The sequence below is a fragment of the Falco naumanni genome, chromosome 9 (genome assembly GCF_017639655.2).
Source record: "Falco naumanni isolate bFalNau1 chromosome 9, bFalNau1.pat, whole genome shotgun sequence".
NCBI classification, from domain to species: Eukaryota; Metazoa; Chordata; class Aves; order Falconiformes; family Falconidae; genus Falco; species Falco naumanni.
In genome coordinates this window covers 14,253,214-14,280,125 of record NC_054062.1, presented here as the reverse complement: position 1 = coordinate 14,280,125, position 26,912 = coordinate 14,253,214, and the positions used below count along the sequence as shown (strand labels likewise).

Here is a 26,912-nt window from a genome sequence, read left to right as displayed (position 1 = left end):
ATTCCTCCCCTGCCGTGGGAGCCTGACTCCCATCGGGGAGCTGTGCTGGGGAACTGCATCTCTGAGCCAACTTCAACCTAAAAATGGCTTGAGATGGGGAGAGGACTGGGGAAGGAATGCACTGGGTTTCTGAACGGCTCTCCCTAAAAATAGTACATCACACCAAAAAGGTCTCTCTGCCTCCCGTCCTCCAGCTGGTTTTCAGCATGATGGCAGGCCCGCAGGGCAGGGCGTCAGACTGGATCTGACAAAAAAAGTCTGTTCAAACAGTTGTTGTTCCCCAAGCTGCAGTTGAACCTGAATGGTTATTTTGACATTTGACTTTGAACTCAAATCGGAAACAGACCAAAAAGCTGCAGTCTGAGCTGAACCCAGACTGGATCTGGCTTGAAAAAAACCACATAACGTCCCGATCTGACTCCTTGATTTTTAAAGCAAACACGCCAGCCACATTGGCTGAAGGACGCAGCTTATTCCTGGCGTGGGGAATCTCTAAGCTGGAGGGCAAGGCCAGCCGGTGCGGCCTGCCTGCGCTAGTAGGGTCAGCCGCCGATTGACTTCTCCCTCCCAGGAATAGACTGCCTGGCAAGCGCTGTGCCGAGACCCTAGTAGGTGTGATTACAGGCTTGATATTAAGCCATTTTTGCCGTGTTAGTGCCTCTGCATTCTTGCTGACACCCTGCTCCTGCCCAGAGTTCAGCTGCCCTTTTCCATGGTGCCACAGCTTCCCTGGAAGCTTCTGGTGCCTAGCACTTTTGAGGAGGGTACCGTCAAAGTGCTCCAGAGCTGCCTCTGGTTTTAGAGACGTTAGCAGCAGCACTTCACCTCCTCCTGCGAGCGCGGCTTGTTATGCAGTTCCTTCCTGCTTTTCTTTTATGTTTTGGAACTTTGTTTCTTTAAAGTGCGTTTTATGAAACCCAAGCATGTTCTTGCTCCTTTCTGAATAGCTTTCTAGCACTTGAGCTAACAGGTTGTATTTATTTTATTCTGCATGCTTACCAGTGGATCGTAAAGGTGGGAATGCTCTTATGACTGCACCCTCTTCAGTTAATAGCCGAACCTTTAACGCTAGTCATACCGGTATGTTAGGTCACGCATGTAAACATAAGAAGCCCTTATCAGCTGCAAAAGCCTGCATTACTGAAATCCTCCCTTCTAAATTCAAACCCAAACTAGCAGCTCCAGCTGCTCTTGTGCAGGACAAGAAGGGTATCTTGCTGTCTCATGAGAAAGCTCAAAGCTGCGAAAACCTTCGTAGCTCCATTGCCTTGTTTGATAATAAAAAAGCTTTCATGGTAGACATAGGGGAAAGCATAGAAAACATGTTGATGAAGTCGAAGCAGGAGTACGCCATCAAATCAGGCAGTACCATGAGCCTGCAGGAGTATGGCACCAACTCTAGGAAAGGCTGCCTGTTCCCTGCCCCCAGGAAGAGCGGGATGGAGTTTACAATGCTGTATAAAGACATGCACCAGATCAACCGGTCCAGGATCCACTTGGGCCCAGTCTCCTCCTGCAGCGTGAGGGATATTGCATCTCAGTTTGAGAATGAAGCGAAGGGCAGGATGGAGCACAGCCTTAGTCGAGAGGACTCAGAGCAGATCCCCAAACACACCGTTTCCTCCCGTATCAGTGCCTTTGAGCAGCTGATCCAGAGATCCCGATCAATGCCCTCACTTGACTTTTCCACTGGACAAACCAAGTTCACCGCTTCTCTCCAGTCTAAGACTTGCCTGAGTTCTGCCTACTCTGCAGAGTTTCTTCTGGATTTGCCCAAAGCACACCAAGAAGAGAAGGATGCTGCCAGCTTGGCAGAAAAATCCTCCCGCTCCTGCAGCAATGTGGAGGACACGGCTTCAGATGTCAGCGACGCCATCCCTATGGACACACTTTCAGCTTGCACGGACGAGATCGATCTCCTCTCAAACGCGTCCAACGACAGTGGCAGCAGCAGCAGCAACCTCAATGGGCCACAGAAGCATAAAACCAACAGATGCAAAGGCGCATGCCCAGCATCCTACACCAGGTTTACTACCATCCGCAGGCACGAGCAGCAGCAGGCCTCCAGGAACCCCGATTCCAAAGGGGATGTCTATGGAGACAGACACGTGCTCCCCAGAAACGTCTACCTAATGAGCCCGCTCCCCTTCCGATTGAAAAAGCCCTTCCAGCACCGATCCTGCAGGACTCCACCCCCGGAGTGCCCGGGGAGCCCGGCCGTGGCCAGCCCCGAGAACCCGGGCGAGCCCGTGCCGCCGCAGGCGAACGTAGGAGAGCAGAGTCACCACTGCCAGCACCAGCCCTGCTCCAGGAGCGGGCCGCTGGCCCCCCGCCGCCTGTCCTCCTTTGACATTGTGGAGAGGCTTAGCTGCTTCCCCCCCCATGGGATCTAGCCGAGATAGCTTCATGGGCCGGGCTGACACTCCTGACTCCTTAAACAATGGGAACCCTGTTCCATATGCCCTCTGTCACAGCCTGGACACAAACAACAACCCGCAAAGTGAACTCAGGACGTACCTAGGAGGTGGCTTTTTGTGTTCTTTACCAGTGTCCCCTCACCTGTCTCCTTGCTTCCCTTCCCCTCCCCTTTTCTTCCACAACCCTTGCATTTTTACTCCCCGCCTTTGCATCCCCTGACTCTCTCTGTTTTTCTCCCTTAGTGTGTCTAACGTCCTTTGCGTGTCTTGCTGAGCATTTTTGTTCAGGACTTGTTAACAGCTGCACTTCTGAGAAACGATTTCTGCTGCCTTTCTAATTACACCGAGTTCAGTTTGTCTCTCAAGCAACTCTGGGGATGCAAGCATCTCAACACGAGATATTTCTAGTCCTGTATCATTTGCACACATGGGAATATAAAAAGAACCCAGATGATTTGCTTTAAGGAGTAGTTTCTCAAGGTCTAGTTGTGTGTGTGTGTGTGTGTGTGTGTGTATTAATTTTTTCTCAACAGTAAAATGCCAAATCATACTTTGGCAGCGAATCTTTTCTTCGCAAAGTCCTTTTATGTCTTTACACTTTGCCGTACCATTATTTTCTCCCTGTTTTTGGATCTTTGTTCACAAGTACTGCCCAAAAAGCGGGGAAAAAAAGAAAATGGATAAATTATCAACATCTGATTGGCAATTTGGACAATGGCAATTGAGCACCCTTACTGTCGTAATGGAAACAAATTGTTTAAAAATACCTATGTTTTTTTCCTTTCTGGTTATGCTAGATAAATCCATCTGTATTTTAACTTCCTTATGTTGTTTCGAAGTAGATTCAGAATCACCAAGGCATTTTGCACCAGTTGATTACATGGAAACTCCAGAAGAAATTATCCGCAGACGGCATGACGATAAAGAGGTAATGCCCTCCTGTACAGCCTAACAACTGTTGTAGCAGCTCCACATACAAGAAATACAGCATTCAGCCTTGTGTAAGGACAGCTTGTGTGCCCGTGGCTGTGGATATTGGAAGTCAGAACAGCAAGTTGGAACTAGTATGTTTTAATTGTAATACTATCCCTGCCACTGGTTTAATGTATAACGTGTAGTCCAGTTTAGCTTTTGTTTAAAATGAACCTGATAGTTCTCATCAACAGCACAAAATGATATATGGGGGCTTTAAGGAATGTGAAAAGGTCAGAGATGTATGTGAGATGCGGTACAACACCCCAGTACTTGCAGGGAAAGATTAAACGATTATTCTGTAAGTGACTTAAGGTTTTATTGTTGTCCAAGCAAGCCACTGGAGTCGGTATTAATCAAATGGGTGAGAACAGTATTTTTCTTTTGGGAGCCCTCAGTTTTTGAACAGCAAATGTAAGATATTTTGAGCTATCAGAAAATGTGAGGTTCCCCTCTGGTGCGAGCTAGAATTCTTTACACTGGCTCAAGTTGTTGATGATGGAATGTAGCAGTTGTTGTTGAAGTGGCTGGGCAACACTGAGACAAGCCGAAATAATAGGAGAGCCACAAAACTTTTCAGTGCTGACTGTATCCAGGCTGAGTTAAAGAACTCATGAAATGATTGCTTTCCAGGAAGCTGGAATTAATTTTCACTGCCTGGGGGGATGGGGAAAGAAGGCATATTTTTCATGTTAAGTCTCTGAGTTCATATAATATTTATGTGTGCTTTGAAATACGGTAAAACCTGCTCTTAATTCCTATGTGAAAAATATATTTTTGCTGATTTCTCCTGTGACACAGTCAGTAATCCCCCCACTTCCAAAATCCAGCACAAAAACTCATGTAAAAGCAAAACTCTGAATTCGCTGAGACCTGCTGGCTTCAAACGAGCTAGCACAGGGCTGAACTCTTCAGCCTGCAGTCAGCCCTAAAAGGTGGAAGACTCCTTCTGCCCAAGTGCTCAAGAATGCATGTTTCCGTCAGCGTGCCACGAACTTCAGAAGTCAAAAATAATTCTTTGGGGGTTATTAACTTTCTTTTACAAAGCGTGTTACGTGAGCCCAAAGGAAGTGTGGGAGAACCTGATCCCTGGAGGTGGTCAGGCACTTTCCCAAGCTCCCTGCAAAGCTCGGGGCAGCTCAGTGCCTCAGAACTTACCTGCGGGGCTGATTCAGGTCTCTTGGAAGTCAATGGATGAAACTCCTTGTTGGTTGAAGGGGCTTTGGGTCAGCCCTCTGCATTATCAGCAATCTTCTTAGAAGCTTCCATGGCCTGGCCCAAACTTATAAGAAGTCCCCGTTGACTTCCATCAGCTTCGAATCAGATCCCCGCGTGAGCTGTATTTCGGTCGTGCTATGATGGTGATGTACTTTCTGTGCTTGCAAAGCGGACGGGTGCTGTGTAGTTAGTACAATCGGCGTTTTATGTTGAACTGTAAAATCCCAGCTGTTTGCTGGGACCTCAGACATTTTATTTAAGTCACATTTATGGCAGCTTTTGAATGCCTTTAACTAGATGATTTACTGCCCATTTTATGCAATTTTATGGCAGAAACTTTTAGAGGACCAGAGACGGCTTAAACGTGAGCAAGAAGAAGCTGATATTGCAGCTAGAAGGCACACAGGGGTTATTCCAACGCACCATCAGTTTATCACTAATGAGCGATTTGGGGACCTCCTAAATGTAGACGATACAGCAAAGAGGAAATCTGGGTCAGAGGTCTGTTTTAGTTACCTCAGTCTGCTGCTTGACCCAAAGCAATATTTGCCTCTCACAATGTTGTGCTTTAGGCCGACATTAGCTCCTCAGAGAATGTCGTTTGTTGTTTTTTTTCCACCTTCCCCTTTCCCATTCTGGCTTCATTTAGATCTGCTTCAACTCTTGTGCCTGGTAACTTAATTGATATCTCTATACCAAGCTGCATATGTTAAAGCATGCCTGCTGAGGATTGCTGGTGCACACCTGTGATGCATGCCTTTAAATATCAGCTACTTTTAGTGAATCAAAGGCATTCTACATCCTTTGCATCATATTGCTACGTTGTCTTCTTGTCTGTGCCTTACGCTTAGAAACTTCGTGTCTTGTTGATCCTGGCCATGTGACTGTCTCATAGATCATTTTTTTTAGAAATAGATTGTTTCTTCTCCTCTTGAAAGCTGCTTGACGTCCTTTAGAGACAATTGGAAAAAGTCTCAGCATGTTTCATTGTGTAAGTTCTGAAAGAGACAAAGGAGGAGGGAGATGGTGTTCCCATGAGCCCAAGGCACTTTTCCTGAGGGCTGGATGCTCGTCCAGGTGTCCTGGCCAAACGCCTTTTGTCTGCCTTGGGGATGGCTGCTGGGGCTGCCAGCAGTGGCTGTGTCTCTGCAGGGTGCTGGGCTGCCCCAGGGGTGCTGCGCTGCGGTGGGCGAGATGGTCGGCACGTGGGTGGCGTACACTTGCCTGCCCTGTGTGTAGTTTTGAATGCTCTGGCACCATGTGAACGTGACTGCTTCTTATTTTATTCTGTGTTACCAAAATTACTTTAAAATTGTCTGAATATGTTGTGGCCATTAGAAAACCAGCCAGGTGAATCAAGTTTTAAAGCCCAGGCCTGCTGTCAGCGTTCTCTTTGACTTTAGAGCCGCTGAAGAAATTTTTTCAGACACGTGCTTAATTTGTTCACATTTCCTCCTCGCCTTTGTCTCTTTCCTACCAGTTTATACAGAGTAAGTGGGTCACATTGCAGGATTCAGCAGGGCCAGGTAATAACCAATAAGAGCCACATCAAATAAAATCCTACTGTTTTTTTCCCAGCTGGTAAATTTTGCTTTTCCATTCGCATGTCAAGGGAAATTTGGTCCTGGAGCCCCAGTAGCGGTAGTTACTGGAGCAGCTTTTGTTCAACAGGGTTTGTCACATTTAAAAGTTTACTTCTATTAAATCCATTTTCTGCAGGGCTCTTAATTACTGTTACACCAGGAGTTGGCACTTATTGCCCTGGTGGGAGAGACCCATCCAGCACATGTGGACTGTAGTAGCAGTTGCACACAAGCTTGTAGTGGAATACCTGCATTCAATGTCTTCCTCAGACTAATTTTAGTTATAGAAGAGTTTGGGTGCTTTTCCTGAAACAGAGTTGAAAATCTAATTATTATTTTAATGTGTTGATTTTTTTAAATCTCTAGATGAGACCTGCTAGAGCCAAGTTTGACTTTAAAGCACAGACGCTAAAGTGAGTACGGCTTGTTACTGCTGCCTTGAGTGTTCTTCCTCTGCTTTTTCCCCAGGATGCAGCATTTAGGAAGCGTCGTGTAATTGAATTCATGTTTGGGGCATTCCTTTGCAGCAGCTCAACACAAAGGTGTCCATAGTAAGGCAAGGAAAAGTCATACGAATCTTGTAGGTCATAGCCTTGAAAGGACCTGTAGGAAAATATCTTCTTTCTCGGTGCATCCCTATCTCATGGTTTTTAGGGCAAACCCATGTTCTTTGCTGGAGGAAGTGGGTGCTGTGCTCTGGGGGTGAGTGCAGCCGTGGGAGAGCGCTCTGGCACATGTTGCTCCTTGCACCCTGTTAGCTGGAGGGCTGGGGGAGACCTGCCGGCAGCGGCTGTCACTGCCCTCCTACTGGAGACGGGGGGATGCGCCTGCATGACATCCCTGGTTGTGCTCTGCTTGAGGAGCTGGAAGACCTCTGTTAGTCAGTAGCTCACTGTGTAAACCTGCCGTACAGACGGTCAGAAGAACGTAGAATCGGCAGAACCACAGCATCCTTTCCACTGTGCTAAGCACAGCCCGCAGGCACCAAGGGACTTACACGGATATTAGCTTTAAGCGTATAGCTGGTCCCTTGCCTCAGGATTTTCCTGATTCAGGACCTGTCAGGGTGCAGAGTGGTCACTGCTTGGTCCCCTGGCATCTGCGGATACACCAGCAGATCTTTCTGGTGGCATAGTTGTACCTCCACACCCTGTTGTGGTCCCTCAGGTGAATCACACAGCACTACTTTTGGGGGAACACGGCTGTGAGGAGAAAGCCTTTCCTCCTGCATGAGCCCCAAGAAGCTCACATTTTAACATCAGTGAAGGACTTGCTGTTTTTCTTCTCACGTGCTGATGTCCTGGGAATGTTCTTTTCTACGTTCTACAGGTGATGACTTGTGGTGATTTACACAGCATCTGCCCAGCACCTGTGGTGAAAAGGAGGCAGATGTCAGGTGTAACTGCTGTGTCCCTTGAGCAGAGTGTACCAGGGTGCTGGGCAAGCGAAGGAGAGCTTGTGAAAATCATGTTAGGAAAGGCTGGGTTGTTTGCTTTCCTGTGGGGACCCAGGTAGTAGGTTTATGAGCCTAGTGCAAGCTGCCCACAGTCGGAGGTCCTCAAGCTATGGACGGACATTCATAATTTTGGCACTGAAGACCGTAGATTGAAATGCCAGTTGTAAGCCCAGGTGAGGTCAGCGATTGCACAGCCACAGGCTGGCCAGAAGTGTAATTGTTGCAGGACCAATGTCGGCTGTGAGGGGGTTCTTCTAGTCAGCAAGCTAGTTTCCATTAAAATTGTGTCTCTTTGGAAGGCACTCGTGACATGACCTGTTTCAAACCAGGAATTGAGCACTGCTCACCCTATCCAACACAGAAAGCAGCTGGGAGCATCTTTTGCTTGAGCCTGACCCCACTGCTACCAGAGGGTGTGTGGTTAGTAGGGCCCTCACAGAGCTGCTTTTTTGACAGGATGTCCCAAAAGAGCAGGAGAGTGCCTGCACATCGCGGTGCCAACAGGGTAATTCTCAACACGTAGCTTTCACTTTGGGTGGCGTGTGGTTTGTATGGACGGGGCTGGTGCAGACTCTGGCACCTAGGGATTGCTGGACAGAGAAAGAACACGCCTGTTCTCCGGTGAGGTCCTGATGGAGTGCTTGTGTCCTTAACAGGGAGCTTCCTCTGCAGAAAGGAGATATTGTTTACATTTACAAGCAGATCGACCAGAACTGGTATGAAGGCGAACACCACGGCAGAGTTGGCATCTTCCCACGATCATACATAGAGGTAGCTACTTTCCTTGCAGGCGTTCTCTTTGCCGACTCCCCTTCTGCTGGCAACCAGTTTACGGGCTTTTTGTATATGACTCATGTGATTCTGTTTGTCCATTCCAGCTGCTCCCACCAGCTGAGAAAGCTCAGCCCAAAAAGCCATCCCCGTTGCAGGTATTGGAATATGGAGATGCTATTGCTAAGTTCAACTTCAATGGGGATACCCAAGTGGAAATGTCCTTCAGAAAGGTAGGACTTTAGTCATGCTGATGAATTCAATCCTGAAAAATGCGGAAGATTTTTAACACTAGTAACTTGGAGTTTCCAAATGAAAACTCCAGTAAGATAAGCTCCATATTCAGGAAGGATTCATTCTCATTGCCCACGTTTTTAGTCCATAGCCATTATGTAGCACATTGCAGCAAGAGTGTTGCTGCTAGGCTGAGTCAGGAAGTGCCAGCTGCTTCCTTAGGGCTAGCTGAGAAGATCCTTTAAGGACAAGTGCTGGAAGCCTGGCTCTGAAAGGCAGATTGGATATTTGGTGACGTGTGTCCAGTCTGATCCTCTCCAGTGGAGATGCACACAGTCGCATCAGAGCGGCAGTATAGAAAGAAGGATACTGAGTTCGCCTCCTTTCAGCCTATAGGCCAAATCATTGAGCACAGGTGGGTGAGGTTCTGCGATACTGAAGTGAGTGGCTGGACCTGACTGCGGAGTGAAGGGGTAGGGATGGGTTGTGTAATGGCTGTTCAGCACAAGGTCAGCTCTATTTAGGTTAAGTAGCAGCATTTCTCTGTCCCACTCAGCATTCTGATTTGATGCTCAGATTAGATCTTCTCTGTCTGCTTTTTTAATTATACATGAAGGTGGGGCTTGCAGTTTATATTAAGGATCTGGAAATTGCTTTGTTTGTCAGCAAAACAGAAGGGAGCATAAGGAGACCTAGTTTTTAAACTGCAAACCTGTGCATACTCCCTGTACACCACATCCCTGAGAGTCATGGTCAGCCTGAAACTGCTGGTTTCCATTTTTTTAAACTGGCTTTTAGCAAGTAGAGTCTTGGAAATGTGAGCATGACGGAGTCTGCAGACAGCCTGTCTCCACCAGAAGATCTGCATTTCCTCCTTCTCTGAACTGAGAAATATCATCACCACACAGAGTTTAGGGTTAGGACCACCTAGCTGGGAAACAGGGTGCTGAAAGCCAGCAATTGTTTTAAGTCAGCTGCAGCATCAGCTGCAGCAAGATTAAAAATGTAATCTGCTTTGGAATGATGAAATATGTTAAAGTCAGGGCTACATTACTATTCCTTCTCACAGGGTGAAAGGATCACATTGATTCGACGAGTGGATGAGAACTGGTACGAAGGAAAAATCTCTGGCACCAATCGCCAAGGCATCTTCCCTGTCACTTACGTGGAGGTGCTCAAACGGCCAGTGGTCAAGAATGCCATTGACTACCCTGACCCACCAGTGTCCCTCTCCCCCAGCCGCAGCACGACAGCTTCACCACAGGTATTTGGACTGGACGCAGCCACTTACAGCACCTTGCAGAACAGAGGGATGTTGCCATTGCTGTGCAAGAAGCAATAGCTGAAAAAAGCTGTAGCCTAAGACTAGTGTTTTGCGCTGTAAAAGCCATGAGCTCCCTGCAGTACGCTGTGACTGCAGGAAAAGGTGATGTTTCATTTACCAGAAAGGTTAATGAACGGGTCGTTTGGGGATTTGGAGACTCAGCTTTTAATCTCTGATCTGTAGCTTGAATTCAGGCCAGGTTGAAAGGGCTACAGTGAATAAATTTCACTGCCAGATGGAATGAATTGGTGATCCAGCTCCTCCTGAGTGCATATTTACACTTTACAGACCTCCACTGTGATGAGTGAATTTTTTATTGTGACTATTAAAAGGGTATCAGACTGTTACAGTCTGTAGGAGTCATTATGTCGATTCCAGTCAGATTGAATCAAGCTGTATACTTGTTCCTAAATGTTCCAGCTCACAACCAAGATTTTGGGAGACAGGATTAGGAGACCTGCCTGTATTATTTGAAATTGATGCTAAACGAACTCAAGTGTTGAGAGCAGGCTGGTCTGAGATCTTTCACGAATATTAGATTCGCTATAAACCATACTGCAGTTCAAACCAGAAATCAAAACGGCAGCCAGCAATTGTATCGGGATCCCAGAATGTTTGCTGTGAAAAACCTATCAGGGAGACAGTGAGTCTCTAAATCCCTTTGTTTTGCTCTCATCTTGCAAATACTCGTGCTTGAAGGTCAGCATACATGTCTGGGTTGCAGCCACGAGGTTGTAGTGCATCCCCCTCTCACCCACGGGACCAAAGCAAGGTCGTCCTGAGGTCAAGACTACAAGGAACAGGAGTGAAGGATTAGGATCGGGAGGAAGGGGTATATGGTACAGGATGGGTGGGAAGGGCTGCCATGGCTCATACCTGGTGTCTGTCTGGATCTTCCCTGCTTTTATTCTTAGGCACTGTGTAAAGGGGAAAGGCTGGGGACCTCAGCTGAGCAGTTCTGTTTGAGCTTGGCAATCTCTCCATAGCTGTTGCCTGCCTGCCACCAGGTCTCTGCAAGCCTCTCCCTTTGATGGAAGGGATCGTATCCACCCTTTTTTGGTTTCCTTTGCTATTCTTTGCATTCCTCCCGTAGTAAATCAGTTCTCTCCCTTTTTTGCCTAACTTGGCAGAGGACTGAGAAACACTGCGCTCAGTGCTGGTGTGGCTGAGCTCCCTGACATCGCTGGTGGTAACAGCTAAGGGCAGGACTCGGCTGCGTGCTCTGCCTTGATAAACACAGGACCTCCTTTCATCACCTGAAGGCCAGATAGCCAGAGCTGGCTGTTTTGATCCCTTTCTCCACAGCTTCAGCAATGCAAGTTTCTTGAGGAGCCGGCATTGCTCGTGCTGGAGGCGGATAAAGTCAAAACCCATTGCAGCGGTGAATGCTGCCTGGGTCGGCAGCGTGAGCTGCTGGGGCCCCGGCTGCTGCTGCCAGGCGAGTCAAGTGCTGCGTGCTGCCCCCATGGGTGGGGGCTTCAGCTGCTCCCTGGGGGCCTTCAGGCATACGGTATGAAGTCCAAGGTCTTCCACAAGACGTTTTGTGTTTGGGGTTCTGACGAAGGCTGGAGAAGGGTGTTAGCAGCACAGGTGCAGAATGGACCCCATGGCTGGAGTAGCTGTGGGCAGGGTGTTCTCCAGTGTGGTGCACTGTCTGCAGAGAATTTACGTACCACGCTTGGTCACAGATCTGTTCCTCTCCACACTCGCTCTTTCTCCTTTTGCTCAGTTGTTTTATATTTTCCTTTATTATTTTTTTGTTCATTTCTTTCTTTTTCTCTCCTGCTTTTGTCTCCTTCAAGTCTCCCAGCTCTGAGCTGCTCCATACACCAACTCCTCCGCCTTTGCCTTTCGCGCGCCGCGCCTTATCTCCAGAGGTGCAGGCGGTCACATCCGAGTGGATTGCTCTGACCGTGGGAGTGTCTCCTAGCACCACTCCTGCCATAACTCCTCCATTGCCTCCTCCGCCTGAAGCCTCCCTCTCTCACACTGGCTATCTCTCGCCTTCTGCTGCAGCCAGCCCTTCTCCCACGGTCAGCCTCCACCATTCTCATCTCTCTGGCTCCTCGACTCCCAGGTCCATTAAATCCCCATTGCCCTCTTACTCATCCCGACCTCAGTCCTCCGCCCGCAGTTTCTATCAGGCCACTCCGCAAAGTGAAGAGAAGTTTGCTGGCTCCCCTTCTCCCACCACGAGCCACTCTAACTCCCCTCGCTGGGCAGTGGAGAGCCCCGACAGCATCCTCGCGGAGCAGCATGGCACCTCTGGCAGCCAAGCCTGGCTCCAAAAGACTAGAGAGGGCAGCAGCCACCCCCAGCAGGGTGCTCGTGCTCTTCCCAGCATCTCTGTCGAGCGCTGCCTGAAACCATCCCAACTAGACATGCGTGTCAGCCCAGAAAAGAGACCTGTGGGTTCCTCTGAGGACAACCAGTTGTGTCAGGAGCTAATGGCTATTGTGCAGGGAGGTAAAACAGAGAAAAGAGGCGTGAGGAAAGGTGATCTGGGAAAGTTTCAAAGCGGGGAAAAGAAGGTACTTCTGCATGTGTGTGTGCTGCTCTGCATTGCTGATTTTCACGGGTGTGTTGAGGTTTGTGCTGCTCGGTCAGCCAGGCGGAGCCAGTGGCTGCCATGCGTCATTTGGACGATCTTAAGCCCTTCTTCCAGGGGTCACCAGTGGCATTCACTGCGTAGCAGATCAAAAGGTTTTAGAAGGCGCTTCAGGAGCGGGGTAGTGAAAATTATTTCAGAATAGGTAACAACACAGGACTGACTCAGTTGGTCACGTCTAACGAGGTGACTGTCCCAGAGAGCAGCCGTTACCAGCTGTGCCAGATGAAAGTCTCACGTGCCCATATACCTCACTGTGTGGAATACAGGAGATTCCTTGCTATTCAGGGATTTTCCAGTGTGCAGTGGATCCTCTTTGGTTATAGGATCTATTTGTTCCTTTTAAAGCCAAGGACTGAAAAGCCTTGTAAACACTATCCTGGCTCCCAGAGTCACAAAAGCTGTCCCCTCTGGATCCTGGAGCCTGCGGTTTAGTGAACCTTCGTCTGGGACGGGCATGACTAGGTCAGGGAGCCTTGATTGTTATCTGTGCCTTGAGTGGAATTTATTACCTTTGCATTTCCAAAGTTGTGTGAGAGGGTCTAGCCACACATGAGAGCTAGACCTAGTGGTAACTTTTCCCCGGGAGTTTTTAGTTCTATGTAGCTATATGTTACAATGAGAGGGAACATGGGGGAACTCTCTCGTAGATTCTGCCCCATATCTTCCACCCTCAGTCTTGACGTAGGAGATCTGCCTTACTTTGCAGCTCTCAGTTGACTTGGGGGTCCCTTGTGGGCTACAGCGAGCCCAAATATGGTGGCACCCCCATGCTGCCCCGTGTAAGAGTGGAAGTTAAGAGAGCTCAAAATTAGAGCATTATAAATACTACCTTGGGTGCACTGCGATAGCCTCCATGCCATACCCCATCTAGCCAGTGTTAAGTGATGAGGAACTGAGGGTTCAAAGATGATACATTTCACACTGGGAAATCTTATGAAAAATTGTTTGATTTCTGCTTGAATCATAACCAGAAGTGTACTGAAAGCTGTATAAAGACTGTGCTGTTTACTATCTGGATACATTTTTAGTAGCATGCATGTTTAAAACAGAATGAGGTGGTCAGCTCAGACAACTGGAAACTGCACTTGCCCTTGCATGGAGTTACGTTTGCTGTGTGTGCATCGAATTTACTGGGTAGTAGATGCTCTTATCACTAGCAGCGGTTGTGATAAGAGGGTGTGTGCCAAGCTGACCAACTTTTCTTTTCTTCAAAAGACTGCAGACTCAAAAGCATTCTCTTCATCTGCTCCTCTCTCTTCCTCTGCCCTCTCTTCCTCTACTGTCACAACACAGCCACCTCCCAGACTTACACGCAGAGTCAGTAAGCCACAGGTAATCATCTTTGCTGATTGCTCTTCCATTACGTAGAGTTATATCCATGCCTTGCCATTGTTTTGTCATATGCTTGTTTAGCCATTCATTGATTCCACAGGTGAGGTATTTCTCCTGTCGTTTAATGCAGAATTTTTATTTCTTTTTAAAAAAATCATTTCAAATTATTTCCAGGCTGTGCAGAAGGGCAGGTATGGGCAAAACCTTCAGCTGGTACAAATCCACACAGCTCAAGCCCAGGTTTCTGCCAGTTTGTACCAGCTAAGGATCTGATTTTCTGTCCCTCCAAAGGATTAACCCAGGACTGACTCAGTTCTGACCTTGGGTTCCTCCAGCTCAGCTGCACTGTTAGGCAGTGTCCGAGCGATGCAGGGCGAGGTGCTTCGCTTCAGGTTTTGTTTAACCACCTGAGATCAGGGTTCAGGGTTTGAGTGTCTCAGAGCTGGGGGTAAGGCACACGCAGCTTGGTAACCACAATGTCAGGGACCTGCTCCAGCCTTCCCAGGCAGGGTTCAGGGGGTCCCAGCTCTGGTGCTCAGAGACGCAGGCGTCTCTAGAGGGAGATGCGGCGGGGTCTGTGCAGCAGAACCAGCTCAGTCCCACAGCATGCGGCTGGGATGGCTGGCGTCCGGAGCCGGGGTGCTGGCAGCTGCTAGCGTCCTGTCCATCCTCCAGAACCTTCCACAAGATGGCAATGTCTGAAACGGAAAGCTCACAGCAGCGAGACCAAGTTCGCAGCGATGGGCATTGGGGAAGCCACCTTGGGCTTGATCAGTGAACCGGGCAGGTGCTCCTGCAGGGCCAGTGTGGGCAGTAGTTGCCAATGGTAATATTTTCGTCATCAGTTTCTGACAGCCAGATAGTTTTAACCCTGAATTTTACCTGTTACCTTTACTTACCCTGTTTCCCTCCGATCGTGAGATTGCACAGCTTTTTACTGAACAGTCACCTCCTGCTTCCCTTTCAGTCTCAATAGCTGAGTCCAGCAGGATACATACTCTCCATGGTAAAAATCCATCGCAGTTTTCTGTTGCCCTTTCTCCTGACCTCTGAGCTGCCTGGTCCGGCTGTGCTCGCACTGGGTGTATGCAATCCAGCAGTGCAGGAGCCGCATCTGGGGGAAGGTGGTTTTCCTGAGTGCTGCCTACAACACAGTTCTATTTTGGGTGTTGCACCTGGTTGTAACAGGACCCTGCAGCCTTTCTTTGGCATCGAAGTCAAGCCAAAATTTATATTTTACATGCCTTGACAATCAGAGCATTGTCAGTGTCAAGTTAAAACTCGGTGACATTGTCAGTAGTCTTGGCCTCCTTTCCAGCTCTGGCTCTACAGTTGTTCAGGGAGCAGGAGCGGTATTTGTATGTGCAAATGACTTCTCGTTAGCTGCATGACCCATGCAGAGGCTGATGGCTTCAGGCAATGCCCTGGAGGCCTTTTCAGAAATCTGTCCTCTTTCCATTGATTTTAATCAAATGAGAAGAGCACTTAGTAGATGTGGAAATGGGACATTACATTTGGGGTTTGTTTCCTTTACTGGCCATCCCCTGTTGGAGGTATTTTACCATTTGGGATTTTCTTTCTCGCATTAGAGACCCTCCCCAGTTATGAAATTCTGACCCAGGGTTTTTGTTTTTGGCAGGTTTAAGACCTCTTTGGTGCAGGGCTGGTATAAGGACCGTGTTCCTGCCTGTTCCGTTAGGCAATAATATAGAGTGCAGTGGCTCTTTTAGCTATTCTGAAGTTATTCCTTTTTGTTTAGTTTCGCACTCCAAACTTTTTTTTTAAAAAAAAATGACCCCACAGCATGTGAAAGATATTTTAAGTACACCTTACAGATAATTCCAATATTCTGGTAAAACATGATCTTAAGCAGTAGTGTAATCTACCAAATTAATTTATTTCAGGGGACCCTCGGAAATTTTCTAGTTTACTTCCCGTTTTACGCTGGGGTCCTGTTGGCGCAGCGTGACAGCCGGTGGCGGTGCTGGCGAGGGTGCCCGCGGTGCAGCAGCTTCGGCCTGGGGCTGGACTGCGGCTGTGAGGGGGGAGGGCAGGAGCGGCTGGGCAAGGGTCCCTGTGTCATCTGAAGGTCCCTGTGTTGCCCGGCAGCGTGAGGGGTGTTGGTGGGGGGCTGGCTGCTCCTTGGCGCTTGTACAAAACCCCTCAGGCGGAGCGGGGAGTGATTTCACCCCTTTGTGGTGGTGTGGAGCAGAGAGGAGGGTGTGCGAGGAGGATGCTCGGACCCCGCGCTCCCCAGCACAGGCCAGCAGTGCCCACGTACCATGCTCCTTGCTTAGCACCTCTGCCCAGGTCAGCCTCTGTCCCTCCTGTGGGCTGCCGCTGCACAGGTTCAGCTGGGCAGCGTTTGTGCCCAGCGCATTTATCGCCCGGGCTGGAGCTGCCCGGGCAGCAGCAGGCGGTGGTACCTGCGCCCCGGGCAGATGCATTTTCTGCTGCAGACACAGCCTGCACCTTCTGACCCGGGGGCCAGGGAGTCTGTCCGCAGACTTTAACAGCCATGAGGCCAGGCTGCTGCACACCGCAGCCTTTTCTGCATCCTTTGTGAGAGCTCCTTGGCCAGCTTTCCCCTCGCTTTCACCAGGGCCAGGGCTTGCTGTGTGCCACCGTTTCCCTTTTTCCTCCTGGCTGGGCTGGGGTGTCCTCCCTGCTCATGATTCTCCATTCACATGTGGGATGTGTGCCCTTCTCCGAGGGGTGTACCGATTTGTCTGTCTTGTTTTGTCTGTCTGTTTGTTCTGCTTCGCTTTCTCTTTGCCTGTGTGGTCCTCTGACTGCCGCCAGAAAGGGGTGGAAGACAACATGTAAACAAGAGCTGCAGTGGATAGACACGCAGACGATGCTTGACCTCACTAGGAGCAGGGAGGGCACTGCTGAGTAGCCCCAACATCTTTCTTCCCAACAGTTAAAACCTGCCTCAAGGTTTTTCTGAGCTCTTAATGTATAACCTTTTTCTGGTGTTCTTACAAACCTGTGGTGCTCTTTAGGTCCATCCTCAAACATTATATGAGGTGTAAAAAGTGGCCAGCTGTGCTTCAGGCTGAGTGTACCACATATTCATATATGTGAGTGTGTGTATATATCCATATATATGCCAGCGATAGAATTTATACAGTCTGTAAACATGGAGACATAGACACTTCAGCACCTGCTTAAGCCTATTCACTTAGTCTTAACAAAGCACATGGTGTGACTGAGAGGGTCGGAGTTGTCCTGATGGATTGGGAATACTTGGTCACTTGTAGGGCCCTCAGTTGACCTCCAGCAGCAGTAGAGCTGGCTCAGTGTTTTGAGGGAACCTCTGGTTTATGCTTTGGAGCTGTGCCCCACACCTGCTGATTCCTCAGCCGCCTTGGGCACATGGAGCCACCACTGTAGGTAGGACACGGACTTTCTGCACTCATGTTTAAAGAGCATTTGTACCTATAACACCTTTTTTTGTCATCCTTTATTCTCTTCTCTCCCTGCGAGCATAATATTGGCTGGTTGGTGGTTTTTTTTATTAAAAAAAAAGCCATCTGGGCCATGCCATCGAGGTCACTTGTTTGAAGCAGTGGGGTGGTACATTTACAGCCTAGAATTATAGGATCTGATCTGGTCAGTGTTCGTCCTGTTCAAGTAATGCTGCATTGCTGCTGGCTTTGGGGTGCTTTGTCACTGCACTGTGCGGCTCTGCTGTAGCCCTGGGGGTTGGTGCAGACACCCCACTGCTTTGGTAGGAGCTGCCTGGATCTCTGGAGCAGAGTCCAGAGGGGATCCACTGAGTTTCGTGTCTTGTTGGGAACTGGGGGCTGCTAGGAGGGCAGGGGGCTGCTTGGCCCCTGCCCGGCTACCTCGTGGAAGTCCCCCCACCAGGAAAGGGGGTGCTGGCAGGCTGCCATAGAGCATTCAGAGGCAGTGTCAATTTTTTTAGCTTTCAAATAACTAGGTTAATTCATAGTGATTAATGCTTTTCAGAGGAAAAGCCGGTCAAGGAGGTGACAAGTCATCAATGAGAAATGGACCACACAGTTGTTCATGGAGCAATTCCAGCAGTCAGTTTATTAGCATGGAGCAGAGAAGTACTTTCTTGAATTTAAAAAAAAAATATCACTCTTACAGCTGCCTCTCGCTTCAGCCTGGAAATTGGTTTTCCCACCTAACTGACCACCTGAGTTAGCTCCAATCTCGTCAGATTTGATGTGCTATATCCAGCTGGTCTACACAATATTAATTTCAAATTTCTAATTATTCCATTTTCCTTTCAGGGCTGGTGATATACAGGCAGGAATGACTTCCAGAAATCCTGTGATGGTTTCAGGCTTCACAGTAAATGCTTTGAATGTGAATTCCACTGCAATTAGCCCATCCAACTTACACTTTATTTTCTCTCTATAGAAATATACATGGTAACAGAGCCTTGTTTCTTAAGGGCAGTGACCCCAGACTCCAGCCCCAGACAGTACAGCTGCCTACAAAGGAGTTGTGGTGGGGTTGGGTTGGCCTGGAGTGGGTCACAGTCCTCAAGAAATAAGACAGTTTGCTTTAATACAATGATGGGCACAGCTCCAGAGCTCCAAGATGTGGTTCAGAGGAGCTTTGAGAATGGGAATTAGGGATGAGCTCATCACCCTGCGCTTCTCCAAGCTCTTGGAGCATGCTTGGGCTGAAGGTGTCACAAACCCCTTTGTCCTCTGCTCCTGCTCTGTCTCAGGATGCCGTGAGAAAGCAAACCCTCTACTGAAGGGCACTGTTGAAGTGAATAAAGAGACGGAGGGAAAGCAAAAAAATGGAGGCCTTTGGGATTTGGGTTGAAAATTGTGTGGAATGATCCCAGAGGATGGCATGCCCTGTGCCTTACCCGATCCACTTTGCAGGTGGCCCTGCAGGTGGTACAAACAACCCTGCACGCGTTCAGCCGTCCTGTTTGCTCAGACAAATAAATATAAGTAATATTTATTATTAAATAAAAATAAGTTTGAATAAATGCCAAATAACAGACAAAACACCTCGCTTTTGGTAGGTGTTTGAATATGCCAGAATGATGCAGAACCAGGTTCTGGATACCTGTGTGACTTTCACAGTGACCTTCCCCTTCCCCATAAAACCTCCAACCCCAAAGACCTGGATTTTCCCTACTGTGCTGGGGACACACATGTCCCAGCGGAAAGCCGTGACAGGGCAGGGAGGCAGGGCAGAGACCAGGAGCTTCCCAGGGAGTGGGGGTGTCTGGAGCTGGGCTTTCCAGCCTGACCCAAAGCTCTGCCTCATTGTGGGAATGAAGGAGCAGCTCGGATCCTTGCTCAGTACAGGCTAAAGTGAGTTTGATGGGGCTACGTGGCGTTGTGCCTTCGGAGAACCTGAGCTGGGCTTCTGTAAGAAGCAAGCGAGTTCTGTCGTGTGTCAAAGTCATTGCGGACCTTTCTAAAAACAGCAGCAGATTCCTCTCGACATGCTTTTGGCCGTTCAAGTCTGATGCTCTCAAGTGTGTGCTTCTGTTCTTGTTTTTTCCCCCCACAGGAATGCAGTATGACACTATGTCCCATTTCTGGTTGTAGCAGTGTCCGCAACCTTGCACTCCGGTTCCCTGCTCTGAGCTTCTGTTTCACTGTCGCCTTTCTCTGGGCAGCATTCTGTGTGCCGCAGCCGTCGCGTTACCGTAGCCTGAATGTCTCTCGTGTAAATGAAAGACCTTGTTGTCCAAGAAGTGTGGTGTTGGGGTGGGGAGGGGACGAGTTGTTCATTTTCTCTTGTTGTCTGCACTCCATTTACATTTTTTAAATTCTGACCACTGTAACATCTGCTAAAATGTCTTCCTTATCATTTGCTTGGTGATCACACAGCCTTCCCACCATTCATTGAGAGCTGGACCAGATCTCACAGAGTCTGAAAAGAGCTATGTGGTAAGGCCACTGTTTAAATCAGATGTGTAGTCCTAGACTCTCTTCACCCAGACAGTAACTCCTCAATAGAGATAAAATGCCAGCACTATTTTTAGTTGAAAAATAGGTACATGTTTATCTATTTGCATACATTGTCTTGTTTGCAACAGAAAAAAGGGGATTAAGCAATTAGAAAAACTGTTGTAGCTAATGAGAAGTTGGGCTAATTGTGCTGCCAGTCCCTGGGTATAAGTTAAATGAAGCAAAATGCATGAATGGAGCGGCCTGCCTTGCATTCTTGAACTGACTTCATAGCATTTGTAATGGTGCCACTGCATAACTAATTGCAACCTCTTACGCTGCTGCTTTTAAAAATATATGTATATGTATTTGTTACAAATCTTCAAACTAAATGCCAAATTCTTCTGTATCTTGCCTGTTTTTCCATGCTTACACCTGGATCCCTTCTGCACTCCACTACCTGGATATTTACCTGGATCTACAACTCTTTTTTTTTTTTTTTTTTTTTTTAATTTTATTTTTTTTTCCCGCACCGGACTTATGTGCTGCATCTGGAATGTCCCATCTCTTCTTGTCTATATTTTCCCCTCCCTCCCCCCTGTTGACTGTCCTTTGGGTGTTCTTGGATGTCAATGCTGCCTACCACGCAGGAAGCTGTTTGCAATGAGATCATAAACATTGCAGAAAAATCTGTTCATTACTGCAGTACTATTTCTCAGCCTCTTGACTCTCGCCACAAGGTGACCCCTAATGACCATAAACCATCTCTCATCATTTCTCAGCAACCTCAAGCACAGCAGCAAGGAACCAGCCCTGACAGAAGTCAAACACCACGAGACATGTAAGTCCTTTTGGCTCCCATCTCTTCCAGGGGCCTTGCCTCTGACCGGTGGTGCAGATGGGGAGGTGTGAAAGCTTCAGTGTTTCAGCAGTTAAATTAGAATTATGGGAGAGTGTTGGCTTTCCTTTAGAGAACAAAAATAGCCGCATGTCATGGTAACGAGTCGTTTAAAACTGGGACCTTTTGTGTCTGCACCTGAGACAATGACCTCACCATCTGGGGCTAGGTCTCCTTTGGGTACTTGATTCGTGCTGGGCATGGAGACTCTCTCAGTGTCTTTGTGTCTTGAAGCTGGAGACAAATCAATACCCACTGGCTACGCCTGGCTCGTGTGACAGAGTGGGTCGGTGTGCTCACCCCGATGTCAGCTCCTCAGGGTGCAGTGAGCAGTGCCACCAGCGTGGCAGCCATGCACCGTGGGCCAGCGCACAGGGGCACTGCTGGCTGAGCCATCGCAGAGGCCAAGGCTGAGGTTCTCAAAGCTGAGATTCTTCGGTGGCTTTAAACCTGGAGCTGCCATTTAAGCTTAGTGAGGCCCTTCACTGCTGGTTTTGAGAACAGTAGCCTGCACTGCGTGCTGGGGACTGAAGGTCCTTGGCAGTTGGCTCCTGAAAGGAGCCTTTGCTTTCGCCTGCCCCTTTACATGGCAGGGAGAGTCTCACACCAGCTCTGTTTTCACTCCCTGCAGGCAGGGGATCCTAGCCTCCCCAGATTTGCCCAGAGATTGTTCCCACTCCATTAGGTTCCTTTCTGATAAATACAGAGTGCCTCTGATGCAGGTGGTATCTCAGGGCAGGATTCAACCTTAGACTTTGCTTGCACTGTACCTCCTCAGCCGTGGTTTATCCAGCAACCTCAGTGCAGTAGGGTAGGCAGTTATCTTTTTCCAAATCCTTTGCTCTGCCGTTTGGTCACCGGTGCCCTGCTGATGTGCCTGGGCAAGGGAACGCGTGCCTCATTTAGCCCAGGAAGGAGCATATCCAGGTTTTGGCTTGCACTCCATGGGGTGCCTGCACTCGTATGCTCTGTAGGTGCTATGCGTTAGGAAGACTCTGGTGGTTACAGTCTATGGAGACAACCACACAGAATCCTTTAGGTTGGAAAAGATCTTTAAGATCATCAAGTCCAACCGTTAACCCATCAATGCCAAGTGGCGAAAAGGACACAGAAGCTCTCCGCATATCCCACGCAGTGCAGGTGTGACACCTTTCACCGCCGTGGCCTTGTGACCACAGCCAATTTAATGCAGTTGGCCTCCACCTCTCGAATGCAAAGCACAGGTCCAGACTGCGCTGAGCAAAACATAATAGGAATTAGAAAGGGGATGGGAGATGTCTCCTTCTGAAGGGCTGTCAGGGAAATCCAGTGGCTAACGTGCAGTATCTTTCTGGTTTTAGAGTTAGCTACCAAGCCCTCTACAGCTACACTCCTCAGAACGATGATGAGCTGGAACTGAGGGACGGTGACATTGTTGATGTCATGGAGAAATGTGACGATGGCTGGTTTGTGGGTGAGTGTGACGCTTGTCTGTCAGCAGAACTTTTTGATATGCAGATGAGCCATTTTGCAGAAATTCTGTAAGTTACTTCCATTTGTGGCATCAAAACATGAAAAAAATCAACTCCATGTTTTTCACAGTTTCTCATCTGTTCCCACCAAGAGCATTAAAATTAGGGTGCAGGGTGGTGGAGTTTTGTTTTCCTTGCTAGGTCTCTAGCTTTTTTCCTTTTTTCTTAATCTCCCCATTCCCCTCTTCCTCCTGATCCTTCTTGTTCACCCTGATGACACAACAACAGGGGCAACCAAGGCAAACTGGATTTCTGTAGCTTTTCCAAAGCTGAGGTAGCCAAGGCGACTTATGGAAAGCGGCAAGTAGGGGGATGAAGGGGACAGCGTGTGGATAGGACTTGCCACCCCTGAAAATCCAGCTTCATCTGTAGCTGTATGTTTAGCAAAATCTAGCCCTTTACCTTCAAAGGATGCAAGTCTGGACAGTGTTCTCCATCTCAACACTGCAGATTTAGGCTTGTTATCTCTTCTTGAGGGAGATTAGCTCATTTACACCGATAGGTGTTTGGCTGCTCGCCTACAGGCCCAGGAGCTTTCACCAGCACCTTATTAATTGTTAAAAGGGAAGACCAGAGATGATTAGTGGTGGAGTGAGCTGGGATCTTGTCTGCACCAAAAGGCTCTTTGACCAGGACTCCTGTGTACTTTCAGAAGCAGTGCCTGCAGGCACAAGAGGCTACTACCTCTACCTTTTCAAACCCCTAAGCCCTCCCTGCGTGGCTCCATCTTACTCTGGCTTTCTTGTGTTTTATTTTGCGACAGGTACGTCCAGGAGAACAAGGCAATTTGGCACCTTCCCAGGCAACTACGTGAAGCTTCTGTACCTGTAAAATAGCAGCAATCCCACCGTGACAGGGGTGGGCTTGTTTTCCGGATGGTGTTTTTAAACAGTGAAGAAACAGACAATTTCTGAATGTAATCGACAGGAGACGAGATGTGTTAGGAGGATGTGGTTATGTGGTACAGTACAGAGTTGACCGTGTAGCCCTGCTGCCACGGACGCAGTGTGTGATTTGTTTGCTGAAGAAGAGACAGTTCCTAGTTTACAGCGCTGCCTTTGTGTATTCCTCTCCCCTCCCCAGCAAGAGTTCTGGTGATAATCTGAGTTTGTATGGAGTACTTACCTCTGAGAAGGCTTCAGGGAAGCACACGGTATAGGTTTTGTTTGTGTGTGGCGATAGGGTAGTTCCTGGGGGCAGTCGGTGGCTGCTCCCTTCCGTGGCACGGGTCGGGGGGCCAGGCTTTCTGCCTGGGTTCTGCCTCGCCGGAGACTCGCTTCGCTCTGCCTTCCACTTCCACCCAGAACCTTCCTCCCTGGCACGCACCTTGAGGCCCGGCAGAGGCGGAAGGCAGCTGATACAGTCAGACTGCAGAGCTCTAGGTGGAGAAGGGTTTGGGGCTGGTGGTTTAATCCAGGGAGGTCAGTCATAACGTCGCGGTGAATGCGCAAAAACCCCAAACCCTTGACCAGCATATTACCTGTCTCTGCAGGGGGGGTTCTTTTGTGCAGGGTGTGTGTGTGTGAGTGTATTGTGTGCATCAAAACAAACGGAGTCCTGTTTTTTTAAAGAGAAATCAGCCTGGCTTTGACATTTATCTGCACAAAGAATAGAACCAATAAACAGAACATCCGTGACAGCAAAATCCTGGCTGTGAGTCCTACGGCTGTTTGCTTTCTCTGCTCCTCCTGCCCTGTTGCTGGCCCTAAAGGATCACTCGCTTCTCAAAGCATTCATACTCTTTGGGATGAAGACTTTGCTTCTTTCCTGGCATTAAATCTTAGAGGCTCCGAAAATCTGAGCAACGTGCCACTGAGGGTGCCTTTTATTTTTATTTTTTTTTTCTTTTTGGTTACAGTGTCGATGGTAGGTCTTGAATAAATACGTGCATTTTGGCTGCCTCTTAGTCATACAAAAAAAGTCTAATCGATTTGGAAAGCTGTTCCCAGCTGCTGATTACCAGTTACAGGGATTCGTATTTCCTTGAGAAAAAAAACCACGGCTTGGCTGTACGCTTGCCTGTAAATCCACTATGAATACTCTTTTGATAGACATTTTGTTATTAAGAAAAAGCATAAACAAAACCGGTTCTATCAGTCTCTGCTTCCTACAGTTACCATACAAATAGCAAAGGGTTAGATTGCTATTTTGTCATAAGCCGTATTTCATAATATAAAATGCCTATTTTTATGCTGATGCTTTTATACAGATTTATTAAGAGTAACTACAACTAACTGTTAGCACGACTTGCAATGTTTTGATAAACTAGCCATGCTCCTGGGTTTGAAATCATGTAGGCTTGTCTTCCACCTAGGTCAGCGGAAGAGAAGACTCAGCGTCTCAGAAGTTTGACTGTAAATATGTATATTTAACTTTGTACAGACAATGTACTTACCTTGTATAGAAGAATAATTTAAACACATTGAGTGAAGGGAGGAAAAAAAGAAGGCAGTTGCGAAAGGTTGGGATTTTTTTCCACTTTTATTTAAATGATGGAATTCCATGTATGTTCACATAAAGAGTTTTAGCACAAAATATCCATTATAAAAGGGTTAAAGATAGGACACAAAGCACTGTTTCTTTTCTGCAGGAGATACCTTTAACCCTGCATCTTATTTATGGGTTTGTTTTCCCTGCTTTGGGTTTGCCCTCCAGTTATTTGCAGCAATATTTAGGCCTGTTGGATAACACCAAATTAATCTATCCAGCAAAGTAACACGATACTGACTGTATATAACATACTCATTTAAAGGTTTATTTTTTGTTCTTGCTCTTGCCATTTTAAGTTACACACACACACAGAAGTAGACACACACACACACACACACATTCAAACCGCAACTTATTTTTGTGTTGATTTTTTTGTTTATTGCAGTGGATTACTATTTGACAATTAATAAATGGAATTATTGAACTACTGTTGTGTTCCTTGTACAAATCATTAAATAAAAGTCTATTCCTGCCCTTCCTGTAGCGATGCCCCTTTGTGCCAGTGCCTGTCTGTGGCAGTCTTCGGCTGCATCCACACCAAGTGGTAGGCACCTGCTGTGGGCTTGTGGTCCGAGCCCACGGGCCCTCCCTCCTGAGCCATCAGCCGTGACTTTCCCGTGACAGCAGGGAAGGAGCCGGGTCACTGCCAGATCGTGGTGTAACGCGGGGTTGGGGTGCAGCCGCTGTGGTATGTGCACAGACCAGGGAGCTCAGGAGCACAGCGGGTCGACCGTTTTGCAAAGGGTGTTTGTGATTCCCTCCAGATGAGAAGACCACACAGGTTAAGCAGGACGAGAGACCCACAGGCTCTGTGGGATGGGATGGTAGCTGCTGTTGGGTTTACACGGGCATTTTCAACCCTTGCTCACGTCGAAAGCCACGAGACGCTGACCTCTGCGGTGGCTGCAGCCTGGCCGGGCAGGTGCGGCTGCGGCACTAATCCAGGGGTCTGTGCCCTGCTGCAGTGGATGCGTCGTGTCCCCCAGCCCGCAGCAGGGGAGCCAGCCGGGGTCTGGGGGTGCCTCTCGCGGGGGAGCATTCCCCGCAGGGGCAGAGTGAGGCAGCCGGGGCTGGCTGCCTGGGACAGGCTGGGTGATGTGCGAGGACCACAACAGCACCCCTGCACCTCTGGTGCTGCACTCTGTGCCCCCCCCCCCCCCCCCCCCCCCCCCCGGCGCTGCGCTCCTGCAAAGAGCAGTACCTGCCTCGGGCCAAGCCACAGCCACGCCACGGACCCGCGTTTCGTGGCGGTGGGACTGGCCTGCGAGGCAGGCGTGTACCGTGTGGCTGCATTCGATGATTTTAGGAAGTCACACTATAAACAAGCCGATCTGAAACCCAAACAAAGAGGACAGCGAAAGCCTCAAGCTGTCTTGCAGGCCCTTAGAAAGCACGCAGGTGTGAGCCAGATTGCTGTTTCATGGGTGACCTCGTATAGAAGCAGAAGGGCAGCCTGACCACTGCTCAGCTGCCCTTTCTTACAGTGCCCTGGCCAGGGAGCGGGGAGAGACTCCCCTGCAGCCCCTGAACCTTGGTATTTACTGATGTCACTCTGTCCTAATACACCATGTTGGATATACTACTTATATCCACGGTATGTATGGCTATCCATAGACAGATGTGTGGATATCCTGTATAACGTAAGGAACAAGCTAGAGGTGTTCTTGTGACTGCAGAAGCCATGTGAGGGGAGAAGGGACGAGGACGCAGCCGTGTGTCACAGCCCTCCAGCTTGGCATCGCTTCTTGCACTGCCAGACACACAGCAGTGTGGTGGGAGAGCTCTTGCTCTCTGACAGAGGTGCGCGGACCCCGGGAGGGAATAACAAGTTAATGCAGGGAAAGGGAAGAAGGAAAGAAATGGGATTGCAGGGCAAGGGTGCGCCTTGCCACTGGGTCATTCCTGGCCCTTTCTTGTAGGGCCAGCACCTGGGCCACCCAGCTCACCCCCGTCTGCCATTGGCCCACTGCCCCAGCTGTGGCTGAATCCGGCTGCAGCAGCAGCCTTGCGCTGTGGCTCCTGCATTCGTTCACTAAACAAGCAGCAACTCAGCTCCAAGGGTAAATGCCAGCACCTCTGCTGCAACCAACCTCTCCCGCCTCCCATCCTCTGATTGGTGGGGGCTTAACATGCAACTGGAACAATTATTTTTCCCAAATCGCAGTGACATGTAGAAGAATTCCTTCTTCCCTTGG

At 48.7% G+C, this 26,912-nt stretch overlaps 1 protein-coding gene across 44 annotated transcripts in view; it reads left to right on the top strand.

Annotated features, from left to right (window-relative positions):
- The window catches only part of SORBS1 (sorbin and SH3 domain containing 1), a 173,116-nt gene extending 147,925 nt beyond the window's left edge, over positions 1-25,191 (top strand). For 28 of the 44 annotated variants that reach the window (XM_040607430.1, XM_040607431.1, XM_040607433.1 and 25 more), the window contains 11 exons: positions 1,003-1,014; positions 3,260-3,345; positions 4,941-5,108; positions 6,557-6,603; positions 8,303-8,417; positions 8,525-8,650; positions 9,721-9,915; positions 19,759-19,818; positions 20,469-20,659; positions 22,057-22,169; positions 22,991-25,191. In XM_040607430.1, the coding sequence (XP_040463364.1) occupies positions 1,003-1,014; positions 3,260-3,345; positions 4,941-5,108; positions 6,557-6,603; positions 8,303-8,417; positions 8,525-8,650; positions 9,721-9,915; positions 19,759-19,818; positions 20,469-20,659; positions 22,057-22,169; positions 22,991-23,058 (1,181 nt within the window). In that variant the 3' untranslated portion in view covers positions 23,059-25,191. Of the gene's footprint in view, positions 1-1,002; positions 1,015-3,256; positions 3,346-4,940; positions 5,109-6,556; positions 6,604-8,302; positions 8,418-8,524; positions 8,651-9,720; positions 9,916-19,758; positions 19,819-20,468; positions 20,660-22,056; positions 22,170-22,990 lie in introns of all 44 variants that reach the window. The other 16 variants (XM_040607448.1, XM_040607462.1, XM_040607464.1 and 13 more) reach the window with 10 other exon arrangements.
- The last annotated feature ends 1,721 nt before the right edge of the window (positions 25,192-26,912 follow it).